The sequence below is a fragment of the Brachyistius frenatus genome, unplaced genomic scaffold (assembly GCF_029030835.1).
Source record: "Brachyistius frenatus isolate BFR_SWC_R1_liver_20210118 unplaced genomic scaffold, ASM2903083v1 Contig_2, whole genome shotgun sequence".
Taxonomy (NCBI): domain Eukaryota; kingdom Metazoa; phylum Chordata; class Actinopteri; family Embiotocidae; genus Brachyistius; species Brachyistius frenatus.
Window position 1 is genome coordinate 8,697,927 of NW_027210601.1, and position 18,623 is coordinate 8,716,549.

The 18,623-nt window shown below is 39.4% G+C and overlaps 1 protein-coding gene across 3 annotated transcripts in view; it reads right to left on the reverse strand.

Moving 5' to 3' along the window:
• The window catches only part of trps1 (trichorhinophalangeal syndrome I), a 117,644-nt gene that overhangs the window by 89,085 nt on the left and 9,936 nt on the right, over positions 1-18,623 (reverse strand). For all 3 annotated transcript variants that reach the window (XM_069698121.1, XM_069698137.1, XM_069698128.1), the window contains exon 2: positions 6,866-7,363. In XM_069698121.1, coding sequence (XP_069554222.1) covers positions 6,866-6,878 — 13 coding nt within the window. In that variant the 5' untranslated portion in view covers positions 6,879-7,363. The remainder of the gene's footprint in view (positions 1-6,865; positions 7,364-18,623) is intronic.

The window sequence follows — 18,623 nt, forward strand, 5'->3', positions numbered from 1 at the left end:
CTGTGTATATTGAATGGTGTGTTGGCTGATCTCCTCCAAACTCCTGTGATGTCAGGATATACAGTATAAGTGAATGGTGAAAGTTGCTACAGTTGGCTGCAGTGATACAGACAACATCTGCAGGCACTGCCAGTAAAGGCATGTCATTCCTATGACTAATAGATGGTATTTTGAATATCAGCAAAGTTTGCCTTTCAGCAAAAAAGGAAGACAAAAAAAAAAAAAAAAATCACAGCGTGCCGTTTTGTCAATATAAGCAGCCACATTCAAGCTGACTTAGCAATTATTTCTGTACCTCAGACAAGGCTGCGACTGCAGAATGATTTTTTTTCCTTCCAGACATACCAGCAGCAGCACACAGCTGTATAGTTCACCAGCATATGGATTAAATAAATATAGTCTGCACAGAGCTTGTTAACACTTGTTCACTTGGCTACAACACAAGTTTTAGGCAAACCGAACAAAAAACACACCCACACTTGAGCACACCCAAATGAAAGAATACAAACAAAGTAAAATACACACAAACAGGTATGTCCCACCCACAAACATTCTTAAAAGAGCAAATTTGTCGGTGGGTTGTTGTGGAAACAAGTAGTGATACATGCAGGTCTAAAGGTTTAAAAGCAAACACAAACATGCACACAAACAAACAAAAAACAGAGAAAGCGTGGACAGCTTTTGAATAGAGTGTGTTTCAGAAATGAGCAAGAATTCCATCTGGCAATGTACATTTAGAACACAAGTCTGGCTGTGTGTTTGGTGTGTTCGAGCCCTAATGTGACACCAACTTAACCAGTTTCTGTCAGCATTGTGTTGGAGTTGCATCTGTACATATACTCAGCTTGAATAAGAAATCGATTTTCTGGAGATTAATCTTAAAATCTGGGCCTTTTCTCAGGTCAACATGTGCCTTTTTTGTGTACTTTGTATGTGTTCACGTTTCCACAAAGGTCCATGTAAGTTCGCATGACATAAATTTTGTCATGTCCGCAAAGGTTTGTACGGACCTTTTTGCAGATGTCCGTGTGCAGCCCAAAATGTGTGACCCACCCCGCAAACTCTACACACTGCAAGTATGCTAATTGTGCATCTGCCAGAAGAAGACAGGAGATGCGTCATAAGGAGATACGTCAGTCCACACCTTTATAATTCACCACTAAAAGAGTACATGGCCACGCCGACGGTATTAAACTGGTGAAACAACTCTCATTGAATATAATGGCACCATCATTTTCACGACGGTAGGCCCCATGTCCAGGATTGTTAAATAATATTGTGCATCATATGCAGCCATGAGAACAACGAAGTGGACCTGTTTGTACTAGAAGTAGTCGCTGCTGGACTTTGGAGGTACTTTCGATGCTTTCCAATCGATTGCGCCCAGTTGCGAAGTTCCAAACTCTCCAGAAATCCTGTCATACGCCCACCCACAGAGCATACAAGGAGGGAAACAAACTACGCCTCATGTCTTTGAAGCAGACAGACATGGACCCTAAGACTGTAGTATGAATGGAGCTGTGTCGCTGTTCACGTTCCAGGTCTACATTGGTCAGTTCTTGCATTAGCTTGGACACACACACACAGTTGAACAAGGAGTGTAACTCTGTGCTTCAATAACACTTATTTGGAGTCTGGTCTCCCTCTAGCTATGTGGCCTGTTGCTAACCTAATCTGATTAACGATTTTCAACTCCTACTCTGCGACAAACACGGAAGCTGACAGAGAAGAAGATAAATAGGTAGAAGCTTTGAAAACTAGGTTGGGTCCATTTCCTAGTTACAGTTCTTAATCTGATTAATGATTTCCCCCCAGAAAAGCTGGACAAAAAAGCACTCTCAAAACCAGCAGTGACAAATTTAAACACCAAGCAGCCAACAAATACCTGTCAGTTTTGGCCGTGTAAAGCTTTCCCTCCAGACAAAGTGCACTAACCGGAGGATGGGAGGAGAATATTTTCAGAGGTTTTTAAGGGAAAACTCTCAATATAACAAGTCAAGGTTCTTCAGGCCCATCTTAATATCTCATTAGTGTTTCCCACAGCTTGGTGAAAGTCCGGTGTCAACATGTGTCAGAGGAACTTGTGTTTTGTAATATCTTTTGAAACGATTACATTTCTATACTTGTCACTGGCATTCTGGCATGAATTGTACTTTATTTACAAATTTGCCTGCATTAGTGATGACATGTCACCTAGCAAGCAAGGCATCTTCACAAGATATAGTATAAGATGGACAGAAATACTGGCAAGCTAATGAAATATTATACTAACTAATTAGCAGACCTAGAGCCAATCAGAGCCCAGGTTGGGTTGACTAAACTGAACATCAGTGCAGTCAGCACAGCAGATATAAGACAAGTTTGCACTATATGTATCTGCCAGATTTGACAAGATTTTGAGGCTGTAAACCTGCTGCAATCTGGTCTGAGAAAGAGCTACAGTTAGCATTAAAGCTCTGGGGTTCAAGCGCCCCAATAACTCTGCCCAGGGTGTGTAATAGATGTGTGCGAATGTGGGCCATGGTGACGCCAAATTTGACATGAATTTTGCAACTAGCCATGCCACACTAAAGCCGTTTTGGATGAAGTGGATTTTGCTACCAGAGTTAACTTCTTAAAACTAAGTTCATCATTTGTTTAGACTATTGACACAATGTGACAAACACTATATAGTGATTATGGTTTTAATCGTTAAATAAGTCAACTTTAGACGCCCGCGAGCAGTACAACTTTTTTTTCTTGGAAACCAAATGCTGGGTTTGGAAGATAATTGTTAATATGCATCGTTGTCAGCCCAAATTCATTACTATATTATATTAGATACAATGCAATCGAATAACTGCTATACAGAAAACTAAGTATTGCTTACTAAGTTGTGATGTCACACTGATTTAGAGCCCATTGAGAATTAACTGAAAACAGGCCAAAACCATTTTACAATGAGGAGAAATGTCTGCAACCTAAATTTGGTTACAAACAGAGTAAATACAAAATCATGACACATGCTGAAGTTCCAACAAAAACCCATACAGAGAATGAACACAAACGTCTGTCACTTTGATCTTTGATTGATTCAGTGTCCTTTAAACTAGTTAATCATTAACAAACTAACAAATTAAGTCATTAATTGTCATGACAGCTGGTGACACCTCCTTTATTAATCATTGTCTGCATAATTAATAAGCCCTAATTGGAATTAATTTGAATTAAATGTTGTTTGAGATTTCAGGGACGAAGATAAAGCCTGGCTCTGTGTGTGTGTGTGTGTGTGTGTGTGTGTGTGTGTGTGTGTGTGTGTGTGTGTGTGTGTGTGTGTGTGTGTGTGTGTGTGTGTGTGTGTGTGTGTGTGTGTGTGTGTGTGTGTGTGTGTGTGTGTGTGTGTGTGTGTGTGTGTGAAAACTAACAGCGGTACACCCTGCTGTAAAGGTGCAAAAAGGTGAGATCATCCCACACACAATGAGCTACCTCCTGACGTATTTAGTGCAAATAGGTCAACAGGTTGTTACATAAGGAAATGCACACGTTTTTCTACTGATCCAGCCTCTACTGTGACTTTTAGTGTTCAGGAAGAGTTGGAGTGACACACAAAGACAGAGAGTGAGAGGAAGACACAAAGAAAAAGACGAACATCTGCTGACAGACGAGGGGAAGGAACTCATGGGGATTCACTGCCGCAGAGGAGCGAAACTCATTTTTGGGCTTACTACATCACAGAAACAAACTTCCGAATGTCTTAGTAATGCGCATGTTTGTGTGTGTTGTTGCATTGGTGTGCGACATCAGAGTCAAACTATCTTGTGGGACTGTCTCAATTGTCTCATCTCAACATTCCTCAGTTTTCTAGAAGTCAGAAAAAAAACTTCCAAATCTGATTTGTACTGGCAGATCAAAGCCTTTACGATACCACAACATACACGCATACACACACACACACAAGAGTGCATCCATGAACATGTGCACATACACAGCTGAAGGCATGCAAACATGCACAAACAGTTGGACACACACACAAAGACCACAGCTAAAAGCATCAAGCAGCTCAAAGCAATCCGCCCTGCTGAATAACATCACCAAGCAAAGCCACCACACCACATAATGAAAAACATATAAAAGCACACACACAAACAGACACACATATACTCACACTCATTTGTGCAAAAGGACACATACCGCACATACGTACCATTTACATAGGCTTCTACTACTAATCATTTAGCGAAACATACATTCATAAAAATACACAAAAACTCAAGTTTAAATACAGAAACATGGTTCGTCTCAAAGAAACAAAGTGACACCATGGGAGTGATCACACACACACACACACACACACACACACACACACACACACACACACACACACACACACACACACACACACACAATCGGTGAACCTCCATGCATTTGCAGAAATAGGGTCAAATTATCAAATCAAATTTAGCCTGACAAAAATGTTTTAGTTTTTTTGAGGAGGCTTTAAGGAATCTGCCACTGAGACGTTTGCCACCCTACAAATATAATTAGACTCAATGGAATTTATATACAAACGCTTTTTAAAAAAAAAAAGTATAAAACAATGTTTCTTTCGACACACAATGTCTCAGTTACTCAGATAATCCAGAAACCTCACTATGGGCAGTTTTCAAAAAAATATTTGATGGTGGAAAAAAAAGAAACAGTTCCCAATGAAAACAGTCAAGACGGCAAAAAAGAGCACGTGTGTGTGTGTGTGTGTGTGTGTGTGTGTGTGTGTGTGTGTGTGTGTGTGTGTGTGTGTGTGTGTGTGTGTGTGTGTGTGTGTGTGTGTGTGTGTGAGAGAGAGAGAAAAAGAAAGGAAACAGGCAGAGAGCGCTTCAGTGTGTTGTGACAGGTACAGAAGGCTACACAGCAGTTGTATGTGTGTGTGTTTACGAAGACTCGATACAACTGATGACTGGTGAAAAATGGAAGCAGGCAGAAACAAATTCTGCTTTTTAAAAGCGCACACAATAAACCTGATCCAGCAAAACACAGTGTGGTTTAGCAATAATTCACCAACTCATGTTCTGTCTTTTAATGCACACACACAAACACGTACACACACCAAGAACAGACTAAAGGGGTCCTGCAGATGAGGCATAACTCAGAATGGTATTTCTTGATTTACACACACAAAAAACACATACAGCATTCAAACAGAAACAAAATAATAACACTGTACCACTATAATTATAACGTACGTGACACCACAAACCACTGCAGGTTTGTGCACACACTTACACAAGAACCTCAACTGCATATATTTGCATTTCCTGTAGTACAACAACCTGCGTATGTGTCAGTGCGTCCTTCAATGCATGAACGCATGCAGGAAAAGGAACAGAGGCAAATTCAATTCAAACACATCTTAAACAATCCTGTATTTACTCTAAGTAAAGCCCAGCATTTAATTAACAGGGATAGAAACATCCACTGATACATAGTCATCCTGTAATTGGAGGATCACCATCACCAATCTATGCAGCATTGCAACGCCTTTCAGACGACTGGTACTCATGAACAGTACGGGCACGACACTGTAGTGGTGGAGTACAAGTGTGGACGTGTATTTATAGTATTTGTAAAGAAAATCAAAGCAGTTATAGCAGAAAAATTCATAACAAGACACTGGTAACAATTACTTAAATATTTTGCAAGTATATAAAGACTTTCTCAACCAATCAAACATCTGACCAAGTTGCCACCTCAAAACTTTACTGAGTGTGAGGAACTAATGAGCTCTGCTAATGAGGTTTACTGAAGTGGGCTGCTCCACAGTGGGCTTGATGGAAGAGCGGGTAATGTTGGGCTGTGATTCGACTGCTCTACTGTATGTATAATATTCATTCAAACAGCACAATATTAAAACAGTTTTCCACCTTCACAAGTTGATAACAGCTAAACATGAGACCACAGGAACGTTCCGAGTCAACACTGTCACTTCCTCCAGCCGTGATGACGAAGAGCAATTTTTCATAACACGTCAATGCTCTGCACAAACTCGATTTCATCAGTAGTCATTTAAACTATCCCCTTTACCGACTGAACATCCTACCCACAAAAACTGGTTGAGCTTGAGAAGCCGAGATTGAAACGCTTCGACTTTAGTAGTAGTTTTTAAAAGTAGTTTTGTATTTGTTTTTTAGGTTTTAAAAAAGTCACGAGTCACTGAACTTAAAAACAAGCACATGCACACAAAGGCATACACACATACCACAAACACACACACACACACACACACACACACAAAGTGTATTCCTGTAGATAATGTATAAAAAGGTTGCAAATGTAGCCTGAAGCAAATATAATTTTACACAAAATTGATCAAATTTAAAGATGCCAAAAAATATAAAGTGATTCCACAGGATGAATATACAGTAGATGCTGTGATAACAGAAAAAACTACATATCTCTTTGAGGGAATTGGTAAGAAAAGAAAATGTAATTAAGAATATAATCTATCACAGTTTGATTAACTAATATCAATAAGTAAAAATAACTTCAAATTAGCATCAATAATTTATTAAAGATCAGTGATTAAATAAAAAGTGCATTAAGGAGGAATCATATTGCATTCAATGCAATATGATTCCTCCTCTAATTATTAAATGTTATTCAAGCCTGCAGACATGTAATTTAAGCACATGATAACATGTTCAACATTATTTTATACTTTTTAGTTTTGTTATTATTTCTGTACTACAAATTCAAGTTACGGAATTATTTCTGTGAACTGGTTCAGATCATGAAATTCCAGCAATGGAAATAATCATTTAGAAATTATTACCACTCATATTGAGGGGTTAAAGATGAAAAAAATGACTCGATTAAAACATGTATGTCTTACCTCTGCTGATCATCAGGTTATAAAAACATCATGGCTGACTCCTGGCTTTGGCATCTGTTGAAGCGTCTTGATTCGAGCCCGCGCTGCAACGCTCCGTCCAGCAGCACAGTTCGGCTACCGGCCTTCTGTACTCCACGAAGTAATGGAAAGCAGAAACTAGGTGTCAGACCCAAACGGTTATCCCTCCATTTCTTTATCAGGTCCACGCGGCTCCTCACAGGTCCGTGAACGCCAGAGCAAAAACGTTTCTGCTTCTTTGACTTTTGTTTAAAAAGGTCTTCAACTGCAAGTAGCATCAGCTACCTTTGGTTTAGGGCTGTTGCTCCTCTTATGATTAACAGCTGGGCATTACAGCTTTGAGTTTGATCAAGTGTGTTGTAGATCCATGTAAGACGTATTATGCAGGCTGCCTGTCTTGATGTCCTGTCTTTTTTTTTTTCCACTTTCTGGTTTAGGTCCCCAGTCACGGTTGTCAGAGTCCACTATCACCTTAACAACCTGGAAAACGACAGAAAGACAAATAACGTCACAAACGAGTCCATTCTGTAACATTTACTGGAACCTATTTGAGCCAGACTTCCGACTGTTTGTCCATATTTTACATTTAGAGGTAACAATTATGTGTCGACTTTAGACATCTAAATTGATGGACTGATCAAAGGTGTACATTAAGCAAAATATTTGAATAGCCTGCTGAGGTGCCAACCGGTCAAACTCTCTAATTTGACCAATTCTATTTTATCACTGCATTTGACAGCTGACATTGCCTTCCACATGTGACGATTGTTTCAGGCCCTGGGTTACAGCCAGTTCACAGAAGATTTATAGTACAGTATCAAAAATATCAACAACAACCATCGAGCTTTCCTCAGATAAAGAAACTTGCAGAAGTCCCAAAGAATTTTTTCTGGTTCAATAAAATCCACAATTAACAAATGAAATGTGTTTGAAAACCATCTGCTTTTTTTTAGATACATTAGATTATATTTTCTGTATCTGTATGGAGGCATGAGCATTACAGTTTAACAAAAGTAACATCAGTAATGTTCGCATTCAGCTAAAAAAAAAAAATACAATGAAAGTGTTCAGAAAGAGTGCTGCTACGAATTTGTTGACAAAAAAGCCACAAATAGTAACACATGGAATTACATTCAATTAGTACACAATTACAGCCTGCGGGAGCATTCAGATTAAACTTCACACGTTCTGTCTTTTTTTTACAAGTATTATTTGCTCAATTTCAGTATTGATCGCTTAATGAGTCATAACAAGGCAGCCATCATGGAGTAATTTCCAGGAATTAATCAGATAAATGAGCACATATCAAATTTCCAGTGGCTGTGACTGTCTACATTTTTTTTATTTTTTATTGTTCGGTAATTCTAGTGTTAAAAGTCAGTACTCTCCACTTCTCAGTTCCCCCTTTTGTTGCCCCAACCACAAAAATCACCCCACCCACGTCTCCAACACTCCTCTCTCTCTCTCTCTCTCTCTCTCTCTCTCTCTCTCTCTCTCTCTTTCTCTGCCACCCCTTCTTCTTTCCATTCATCCTGCCTCCCTCTCCCTCTTACCACAAATCTAAATCTGTGTCTGTATTTATCTTAAGCTGGTTTCCTTGGGTCAGTCTGACTTATGTGTGCACATGTACAGTAGGTGTGTGCATCAGCGGTGGGCAAGAAACGAGTCCAAAATCTTCAAACATACTTAGAGGCATAATTCAGAGCAGAGTGTACCTTCTGCTTGAAGTTTAAATACAAGTAAATAAGTAAAATGGCAAAATGGATGCAGAGGAAGAGTTTTGTGTCCCAGGATACCTGGTCGGTGGTTTACCTGGTTCAGTGTGGTGCTGACCACCTCCACGTGCAGTTCTAACTTTGTTTGGACTATAGATAGAAAATTAACACAGCAGAACTCCAGTGTGTCATTATCTGAAAAGAGATATCTGCTGCTCAAAAAAAAAAAAAAAAAAAAAAAAAGTGACTGCTGGCATGAAAAGTAAAGAACACTATGAGTCATTACTGAAATGAGTCATTTTAAAAGACCCTCCCATCTTAAAACAGTAATGTTTTTGAGGCTAAAAACATGCTTTTGAGAAAGAAAAAATAAGATTTCCAAGTAGGCATTTATATTTAAAGTGTCATATGTCCCCAGGTAACCTCGTAAAGCGTCCTCAGCGACAACATCTGATATTTAAATGAATGTAAATTTCAACAAGCCTGACATAACACAGTGAGGATTGAATGCAAACACACAAACACAAAGATTACAGTATGCTCATGTGTTCCGATGATTTCTCCAGGCTGTAATATCCTGACTCCTGAAATAACACAGACAAGCTTCCAGTTATTACATGACGGAGCACATAGTAGTATTAGAGCTGAAAGAAAGTGAGAAGAGTTTCCTAAAAAACGAAAGACAGCAGAGAGAAGGAAACTAGAGGGTGACTTACTCATCAGTAGCACTCAAAACAGGAAAAGAAAAGGTAGAGAAAAGTTTTCTTTATCTTTAAGGGTGAGTGTAACTCTAGATATTTTCCCTGTGGAAGTCTGACTCAGTCGAGCTCCCGCTCACTCATTTACTCAGTCACTGTCTTTCGCTGCCTCGCCGTTTTCCTCTATAGTCTGTTTTCTTTTCTTTATTCGCCCACCATGACTTATCTCATTTTTCTTTTTCTCACTAATATAACTCCCATTCCCAGATCTCATGTCCATCAACTGTAAACTGTCTCACTTTTCCTCCCTCTCTCCTTTCCATCTCTCTGTCTTTCCCATCAATCCGTCACTGAGCTCTCTGTCATATTCATATGCTTCTTCTGTTTTTCCAACTGTCATTGTGGCCGAGATCCCCCCCCACCACCACCACCACCACCACCACCACCACAGCAACCGCCCCCTGCGCTCCGACCCCCCTCCACGTATGTGTGTGGTCCGGTCCGACTATAGACCGTTACATTGTCCCAGACAGGTTGGACTGCGCCACTAGCCAGCAGACGAGGTGGGGGGAGGAGGGAGGTGGGAGGGAGGGAGAGGGGGGCAGAGGAGGTTGGAGAGCTGGCGAGCGGGGGTTCCTAGGGAATGTTTGTTTTTCTGTTTCCAATTTGGTCCTGCCCGAGGAACTCCACACTCCGCTCTGTCTCAAACACACCATTCATGACGGCCTGACGTACATGATTACACACAAATACCCACTCACTAACTCCCCACTCGCTCACAAGCGCACACACACATATACACACACAAAATCGCAGACATGCATGCATGTGCCCATACACATGTTAAGCAGTCTCCGTGCCTCCTAAAGACACACATACACACTGTACATGCACAGTGACAACCATAAACACACACCACTCAAATTCATTTCCAATCATTTTTACCATGAAACATAAGCCCTTTAATTTATCTTTGTTCTCATCTTTTATTGTTTTTTGATTTGTTATTGCTAATGCCGTTTCAAATGACATGGCGGTCAAACTAATTACGCTTGTTTCTTCCTCGTCTTTCAGAGATTTTTTTTTTTTTTTCCCCTCTGTCCTCAGGAAAATGATTGTCTTTGAAAGGAACTTTTTGATGTGTCTCGCTGCGTTTTTAGATGTTGTGTAGACAGAGTTAAGCTCCATGTTCCACCAATTAGAGCACAGAGAGCACATTGTTTCATATTCAACTCGACTCAACTCAACTGCTCCATCTGAAATGGATTATTTAAGTCAGTTTTGTTGTTTGGATTTCAAATACACAATGCTGATCTTTCATGTACTAATAAAACTTTATCTGAGATCAATACAAACAAACAGACCAGCAGAAGGACACGTATGTTTTGGTACTAGCCTTCTCAGATGTCATGTAGTTCAGCTTCAGATCCACATTGCATAGTTACATTTTGGACCGGCAGGAAACCACATGATTTTTTAATCAAACACGCCACACAAAAATTATAGGTTTATTCAGTTTGATGGATTTTTGATTGTTTGTATTTGAAATCTGAAAATCGTGATGTTTGAAAGTTCTAACAAACATTTTAACACAGGCAGAAAGAAAATCAGATAACACGGGCAGAAAAAATATGCCCAGTGAGCAGATCTTTTACTATTTTTTTTAGAAGTTATACAATTTAGGGTTTAACTACAACAGCAAAGCTACATCTGAAGTTCATAATAGTTCATTGCCACATCTGAAAGTTATTGTTGGATTGGGTGTGCCTACTTGTGTTCCAAAGAAGACGGCATAATAAAAATAAAAGTAGATTTAAATACATATATTTATTTCAAAAAGTGACTGAAAGTTCCTAATTGGTTGTAATTATTTTTGCATGTTTAATATGTTAAGAGTAGCATGACTAAACTGGGATATGTATATCAATTTTCCAACCGGGCATCTTCGGTTGTCAAGTTGATGATTGCCGAAACTCTAGCGCAAGTGTGTGCATCGGCGTTTAGCGTGTATCGTTATTTCTTTTCCCACCTGCGCATTTTGCAAAAAACAGATAAGATAAACATACTCCTTTTCCTTTTACAGAATCTATTGAAGCTCAGAATGCAGCGACGGTACTCTACCCAAACAGGGTCAGGGTGAACTTGCTTTGGTGGAACATTTCCAGGTCGGGAGAGCAGGCCTCGTTTTAGAAATGACAAATAAATCTCCACGAAAGATCAAAAAAAGCTGTCGCGCTTTGTTGCATGAAATCTTCAGCAAAATTGGTCATTTTTAGTGTGTAAGTTGGTAGCTTACTCTCTGACATCTGTTGTCTTAGATGTGAAAATGAAATGTTACTAAAACATTGTAGCCCATAGGCTACTCGTATTCAGTTAAACAATATAAATCACCTTGAAATCTTTGTTGAGCAATAACCTGAACAGCTGTTTGACACGATTTGAAAGTCCGACAGCGTCGGAAGGACGCCTCCGCCTGCAGCCTCCAAATAAACAAACAGGTGGGGATAACGTGCATAATATTGGCCAAATCTGTCAGTTTTTACTTGTCCACGAACACTTTGAATTGTGCTTCACAGATTATTTATCAACCATGCTGAACTATTTAAGAGGCAGGCCATTAAATCAACAAAATAAAATGACAAATATTTTCCTGCATACCAGATTACTTGGGTTATCGCCAACTATATTATTCTATAAATAGCCAAACCCTTTTGTATAAATGCTGTCTTGATGCCACCAAAAGTAGCAGTGTGTAAGATTTAGTAACATCTAGCGGCGAGATCGCAGACTCCAACCACCTCGTCTACGATGGCCGTACAACTGTTTGGGTTGTCCCTTCTGGGTTACAGTAGAAACATGGCAGTGCAACATGCCACACTGATTAGAAATCATGGTTTGAATAAAATAGAGTCAAAACGGTTTAGTTATTTATCAGAGAAATCAACTGCAACAATTTTCATAATTCCTAATCTTTGCCCTTTTTTCAGGCGTAATTTACGTCCAACAATTTATTTATTTATTTCTTCCGTTACATCTTTGCTAATGTGAACATTGACTGCTTTTCTTTGATTGAAAATAATAAAAAAAAATCTGAACACATTAACTTGACCTCTGGGAAATTATGAGTGGCATTTTTCAGGATTTTCTGACACTGTATGAACCAAATAATAAACCAGTCAATTAGGAAAATCATTAACAGGTTTACTGACAATGAAAATCTTTGTAATATGTAGCCCTAAATTCAAGCTAATAACAGTCATCTCATCAAATATGTTTTTACAGGCACAAAAAGGCATAATCACAACTTTTGCAATACATTTTGTTTTTTTAGATTTCGGTCTCAAAGCTACACTGTCAACATCACTTTGGTTTGCTGGTGTGGCTTCTTAAGTCGCTCCACCTCTAAAACATAGAGATGTGTCTTATTTGAGACAAACAATAGAACAAAACAGAAACTCCTTTATGACGTTTGTTATTATACGAGAACACACTCTGCCCAACAGTTCATCTATTCCCCTGCCAAGTAATCTTGATGAACCAGATCTTTCAGATCTTGGGGGTAAAAACTGAGGGAGTGGTCTGTCTATTCATTACTGTCAGCAACGCCCAGAGCTCTGACACAGATCCACGTGCAAGTTACTGACACGCGACCACTTCCCTGTAATAAATCAGTTCCTCATAGTGCCTAAAAAAAAAATGTTTAAAGTTTTTTTTTTTTTTTTTTTTTATTCAAAGGAATGTGGTGTAAATGTAAGCCTAGTATTAACAATAGAGGATCTGAGGGACGAGGTATAGTTCATGACACTTCATCAAAAGGAAGCCAGTGGTTTTAAAATGATGACATTTTCTTAATTTTGTTGACGACTATTTTTAGGGCATTTTGCCTTTATTTAAAAGTCAACAGTATAACTGATGCTATGGGGACAGAGCGAGGGGGATTTAAATGCAAAAAAGTTTTAAGGATTTTACTTTTGTTATATAACTGGATATTTTTGAAAACATTCTTCATGACAAATAACAGCAACTAATATTTAATATGGATTCTTACCTATTTACTATTTGCTTCCTGCAGCTCTAATACTATACCGCAATTTGTTCAAAGTGAGAAATGAGTTGTTCTACAATATATTCTCCAAAAAAAATGACATAAACACTTGAAGATTTAAAGTTTGTGAACTACAAAAGGAAGGTTTGGTGACTGCTGGCCAAAAATAGCTGCAAAATCTCAGAAAACAAGAAAGTAGAATACGTAAATGATGACTGTTAAACTGCTGCTGTTGCTGGTGGAGGAGACAAAGTTACCAACAACAGTCAACAGAGTAGCCACATTTACCTCGTGGATGGTGTTAATGTCCTGCCTTGATGTACGATAGTAGCAGGAAACCAGGAGCTGCATAAATCAACACTGGACTGTTGATTCTGACCTTGCTCTCCGTAGCTAAGACTCTCATATATCAAAAATAATGGCGAACAAACTCTGCTTCAGTGGTAGTTGTAGGCGTAATGGAAGGAACTAGTAGCTGCATAAATCAACATGTTGATTGTTGACTCTTCCCGAGCTGTCTTTTCCCCCAAAATACGGAAAACAAACCACAGCTCTGCCAGAAACACACACACACACACACACACACACACTCACATTACACACATACATCTCACCAGCCTGCCCAAGTCTACCAGACATATCTGATGATTTTAAACACACACACATACGCACGCACACATCCCCGAGTGTGTATGTGTTTGGTTTGTCTCTGTCTGGGTAAGCTCAAACATTACGTCAGTCACACGCACGCACACACACACACACACGCACGCACATGCACATCCACAGACTGAAACAGGATGATACACTCCACCATGCACGCACTGCCACACACTCACAACTCAACACAACTTTCTGTCACACACACACGCACAATTTCCACTCCGAGAGAATCGGACGTTTCCTGCAAGCGGCCGGCCCGACGGGAAAAAATGTCTGGACAAACTTAAGACGCGCGCGCGCACACACACACGCACACGCACACACGCACACACACACACACACACACACACACACACACACACACACACACACACACACACACACACACACACACACACACACACACACACGGAACATTTTCAACCCACAATGTTGACATTATATTCCTTTCCAGAGCCCTTCTTTCTGCACGTTGGCCAAGTGAAGCAGCGTTTCCCTGTCGAACACTATCGGGAAGCAGGACTGGGCGGGTTCGGGCCCCTCAGTGATGTCAATGCAGGGATGGGCTCCATTCAGAAACTGGACTTTAATCAAAACCCGAAGCCAAATATAACCATACTATCACTGTGACTTACTGTAATTGTTTTAATGAATATTTTTTTATAGGAATAAAGATATTCTTTAATGTGTCTCCATCAAAGGTACTTGTAGTGCCTAAGAGGTATTAACTTTCCTTTGATATGATTATTATAAAAAGCTACAAAACTCATTGAGTGACTGAATGCCAAAGCAGCTTTCATTTTCTTAGATTGTAACAAGGTTATGCTTCCAATGATGCAATGTTCATTTGCAAAGAGGTACAGAAACTGGCCAAACGCCCGACAGTCATATCATTTCTTACACAGGTTTACAACTCAGGTTCCACAAACCATCTTTCTGCAATACATTTATTTAACGCTAATTAAAACGATGCCCCTATTTTTTGGCAGTTCTTCACAACCTGTAAATCAATTCAAACCAAAGCACAGTCAAGTCAGAATCACTTAACACAACAGGTGTACGAGGAGTGTATGCGCATTAAGGGGAGAGTCACCTGATTGTCTGTACAGGTCAGTGCAGCAGAGGTGAGAGGTCCAGGTGATGTGCGAAGACTTCAATTGAATCTATTCGAAAGGATTTTCTCCAGATTTTGAGGCAAAGCAACCCTTTAACAGCCGTAAAGTACAGTATGTTGCGACGGTGCTGTTATTCAGCACAATTACAAGATGATCTCGAGTGAGTTTAAATAACAATGTGGTTCCCTGCAAACATTTATGTTCCACTTTTTCAACCACTGCTCCTTACTAATTTGCTGAGATCTCTCACTTCTAACTCTACAGGCTGGTTGGCTTTTCTCTCTTTTCTTTCTATTCTGTTCTAAATTTGCATCTACAAGGCCGTTTTCACACCTGAAAGTATGGATGAAGGTTCATCTTTCTGTGATTTGATTTGATCCAGTTAGTTTTGGATTCACATTGCAATTTCGTGAGCACACTGAAGAACTTGGCATGATATACCTACGTCCTGTCGTCATCACCTACATGAGCTGCACCTCTCTACACTTGACATTGACTGGTTTGTTGACAGGCATGTGTCTGGCGTCAGCGTTGTTGTCAATCGGCCGGGAGCCTTTTCTATTATCTCCTACTTTCGTCATGTGCTACCGCAGTTCATTCTTTCCTCTCATCTGGTTCTTTTCTGAACCATCCAAAAACATCCACGTTTTCATACGGCAAATGAAGTCAAACATTGTTCAGTTTGATTTGGCTCCTGACCACCTCTTCTCGGTCAGAACACATTTTGGTCCTCAGGTCCAAACAGAAAAGTCAGAAGGTCCACACCAACCAAGGTAAGCCCCCTAAAACTGAACACTGCCAGAGCTGCCTCCTTCTGACATATTATTAAGGTGAAACGTTTTACACCATTCAGACTTCTGAGAGACTTTGTTTCATAACCTCATATGTACAGTTTAAGTGAAGTTATCAGTCCATAGAGCAATATTAATGGAGTACAACCTGAAAATAAAGCCAAGAAGTACATGTTTTATCTTCATGGCATGACTAAATTCTTAAATTTTAATTTTAATTTAAGCACCTGGCAAGATAAATCTAGAGTATTTACCAGCTTCAAACATTGACAAACTAATCCTGAAGACATTTCTAATTATTTAAAAACAAAAACATGAGGAATTATTTTGTTATACCGTACAACACACACATTACCTGAGGTTTTACTCAAGTCTGGTAAAAGCAAATGATTTGAATAGTACCTCAAGTATCAGACAGCACACCTTTCTAACGTTTTACATAGGTGTGGAAAATGAGAATGTCCAAGCAACTGGAAGAACAAAAGACAGCAGAGGGAGTGGCCATCTGAAAAGATTATAAAAGTTACAGTTAATCTGCCATCAATCATCATCCGTCCTGGTTTTGAGAACCTCCTCCCAAACAAGGCAGTTTGAACACTAAACTGAGATTTTTGCATGGAATTTAATCTGATAATTTTTCAGACTCCACGGCCTATCTAAACAGCAAGAAAGAGAAAAAGAGGGAAAGAGGATTTGCGAGAGCTGACAGATTCTCACGCCGAGATAAAAACAGGCGATAAAGAAAAGGGAGAGGACAACTTGTGTGTGAAGCACTAAAAAGCCCAAAAGCCATGTTTCAGAACAAACGCCATGCCCCCCACTGTGCTATTCCACCCACCGCAACACACACGCACGCACACACACACACACACACACACACACACAGGCCTGAAGTAAATTTAACTGTCAGCCGTAAAGTTTTCAACCATAGCAAGTGATCTTTTGCCCCCTTTCTCGCCCCACTTTTCCTCCTCCTCCTGTCTATGCAAATGAGTTCCTCATCTGTCCTCTTGTCCATCCTTCCTTCTATTTCCTTTCTTACTCTATTCCCATTCTATTGTTCCTTCACATTGGAAGCATTCTTCCCTTCTTTACCTAATCACAGCCTCTTTTATCTCGTTTTGGTGTGCTTCTTACTCTACTCCGTCCATCCATCAGTGTATCTATCCATCCATCTTTATCTCCCACTCAGTCCCAACACTGATCAGACTCCCCTCTTTATCCCTCTTTCCTTATCTTCTCCTTCCTACCTTCCAAAAAATAAAGAACTACCCTTTTCCCATTCTCTCTCTCTGTCTGTTTTTTTCCTTGACCCCCACCCCCCACCACATACACACACACTTCTGACTGTGGGCCTCTGACACCCACCTTTTCAGTCTCCCTTCACAAAAGTCTCAAAGACCCCCAGATGTGTGCCCCCTTCATTTCCATTTCAAAAAAGAAAACCACCTCCCTCCCTCCCTCCATCATCCATCTATCCAAGCATCCACTTCTTCACACACACAGCAGACACTTCAAAATCACAGTTACACACTTATCCAAGGGGACTTTTTCCATTTTCATGAGAAAAAAAACATACTGGCCATGACAAATATCACTTATCAGATGTTTAAAGGGGAGAACTGTACTGTTAGTTTCAATGATACAGGACTTCCTCTTTTGCAGATATTTAAAAAAATGCTGACCATATTTATCCATAAGAAACATGCTGATGGTAACAAATTTCATTATTCTCTATGGTCTTCAAATGCTGGTTCAGAACCAAAGGCGAGTCCTGAGAAAAGTATCCCTTTAGGCAGTGTTTGTAACACAAACATCTGCAACAATAGAGTATAAGGTCTATACAATTAATTAAAATGTTAGTCAAAATAGTGCATTGTGACTCTCTTCACCTTCAGAGAAACTTTTTTACTTTGATTTTCCTGCAAATAAATACAGAAACATATTCTTTTCACCTTTTCAATTTAAGAGGTCCACTGTGAGAAGAGAGAATATTATGCACATGTATAGTTGATACGATTGAGGCTGCAACAAATGATTATATTCATTATCAGTTATCTGATGATTATTCACGATATCGATCAGTTAGTCTGTAAAATGTGCGAGAATATTGACACCTCTCATTTTCCCAAAGTTCAAATGTCTTCACATCATAAACACTTTGCCACTTTTCTTCTCTGATTGAGAATATCAAATATTCAAAGTTCTCCTGAAAAGGCTGAAATTCATTGACCATTTTTTTTTAGAGAGTGAAGATCCAACCATTTATAAAGCGCATGTCATGCAAGAGAGCCAATAAAAACAAATGGAATGGTCAACATTGTCATACGGACATGTAAATATGCAATATATTTATGTGAAACATTTGCAGTAATGTTTTGTGACTGAAATCAGACAATCATACTTTAGATTAGTTATCCAGAAAACCCCTGAAAATAGCACTATGAAAATATACATTATTGACTATTGTATGGAAACAACTTAACCATGCACATGCACTACACTCCCCCTTCTCATGTCTTGTTCTGTCTGAGTACAAAAGCAAAGCCTATTCAGTTTATAACCATAAACAGCAACGAAAAACAGAAAATATTCACATTTGTGAAGCTTAACTGAAAAATGACTGATACATTTTTTGTTGATTGATACATTATAAATCTTTGTCGCTCTTAATAAGATAATTTCATGATTCAATGCCAAAGTATGGGTGATG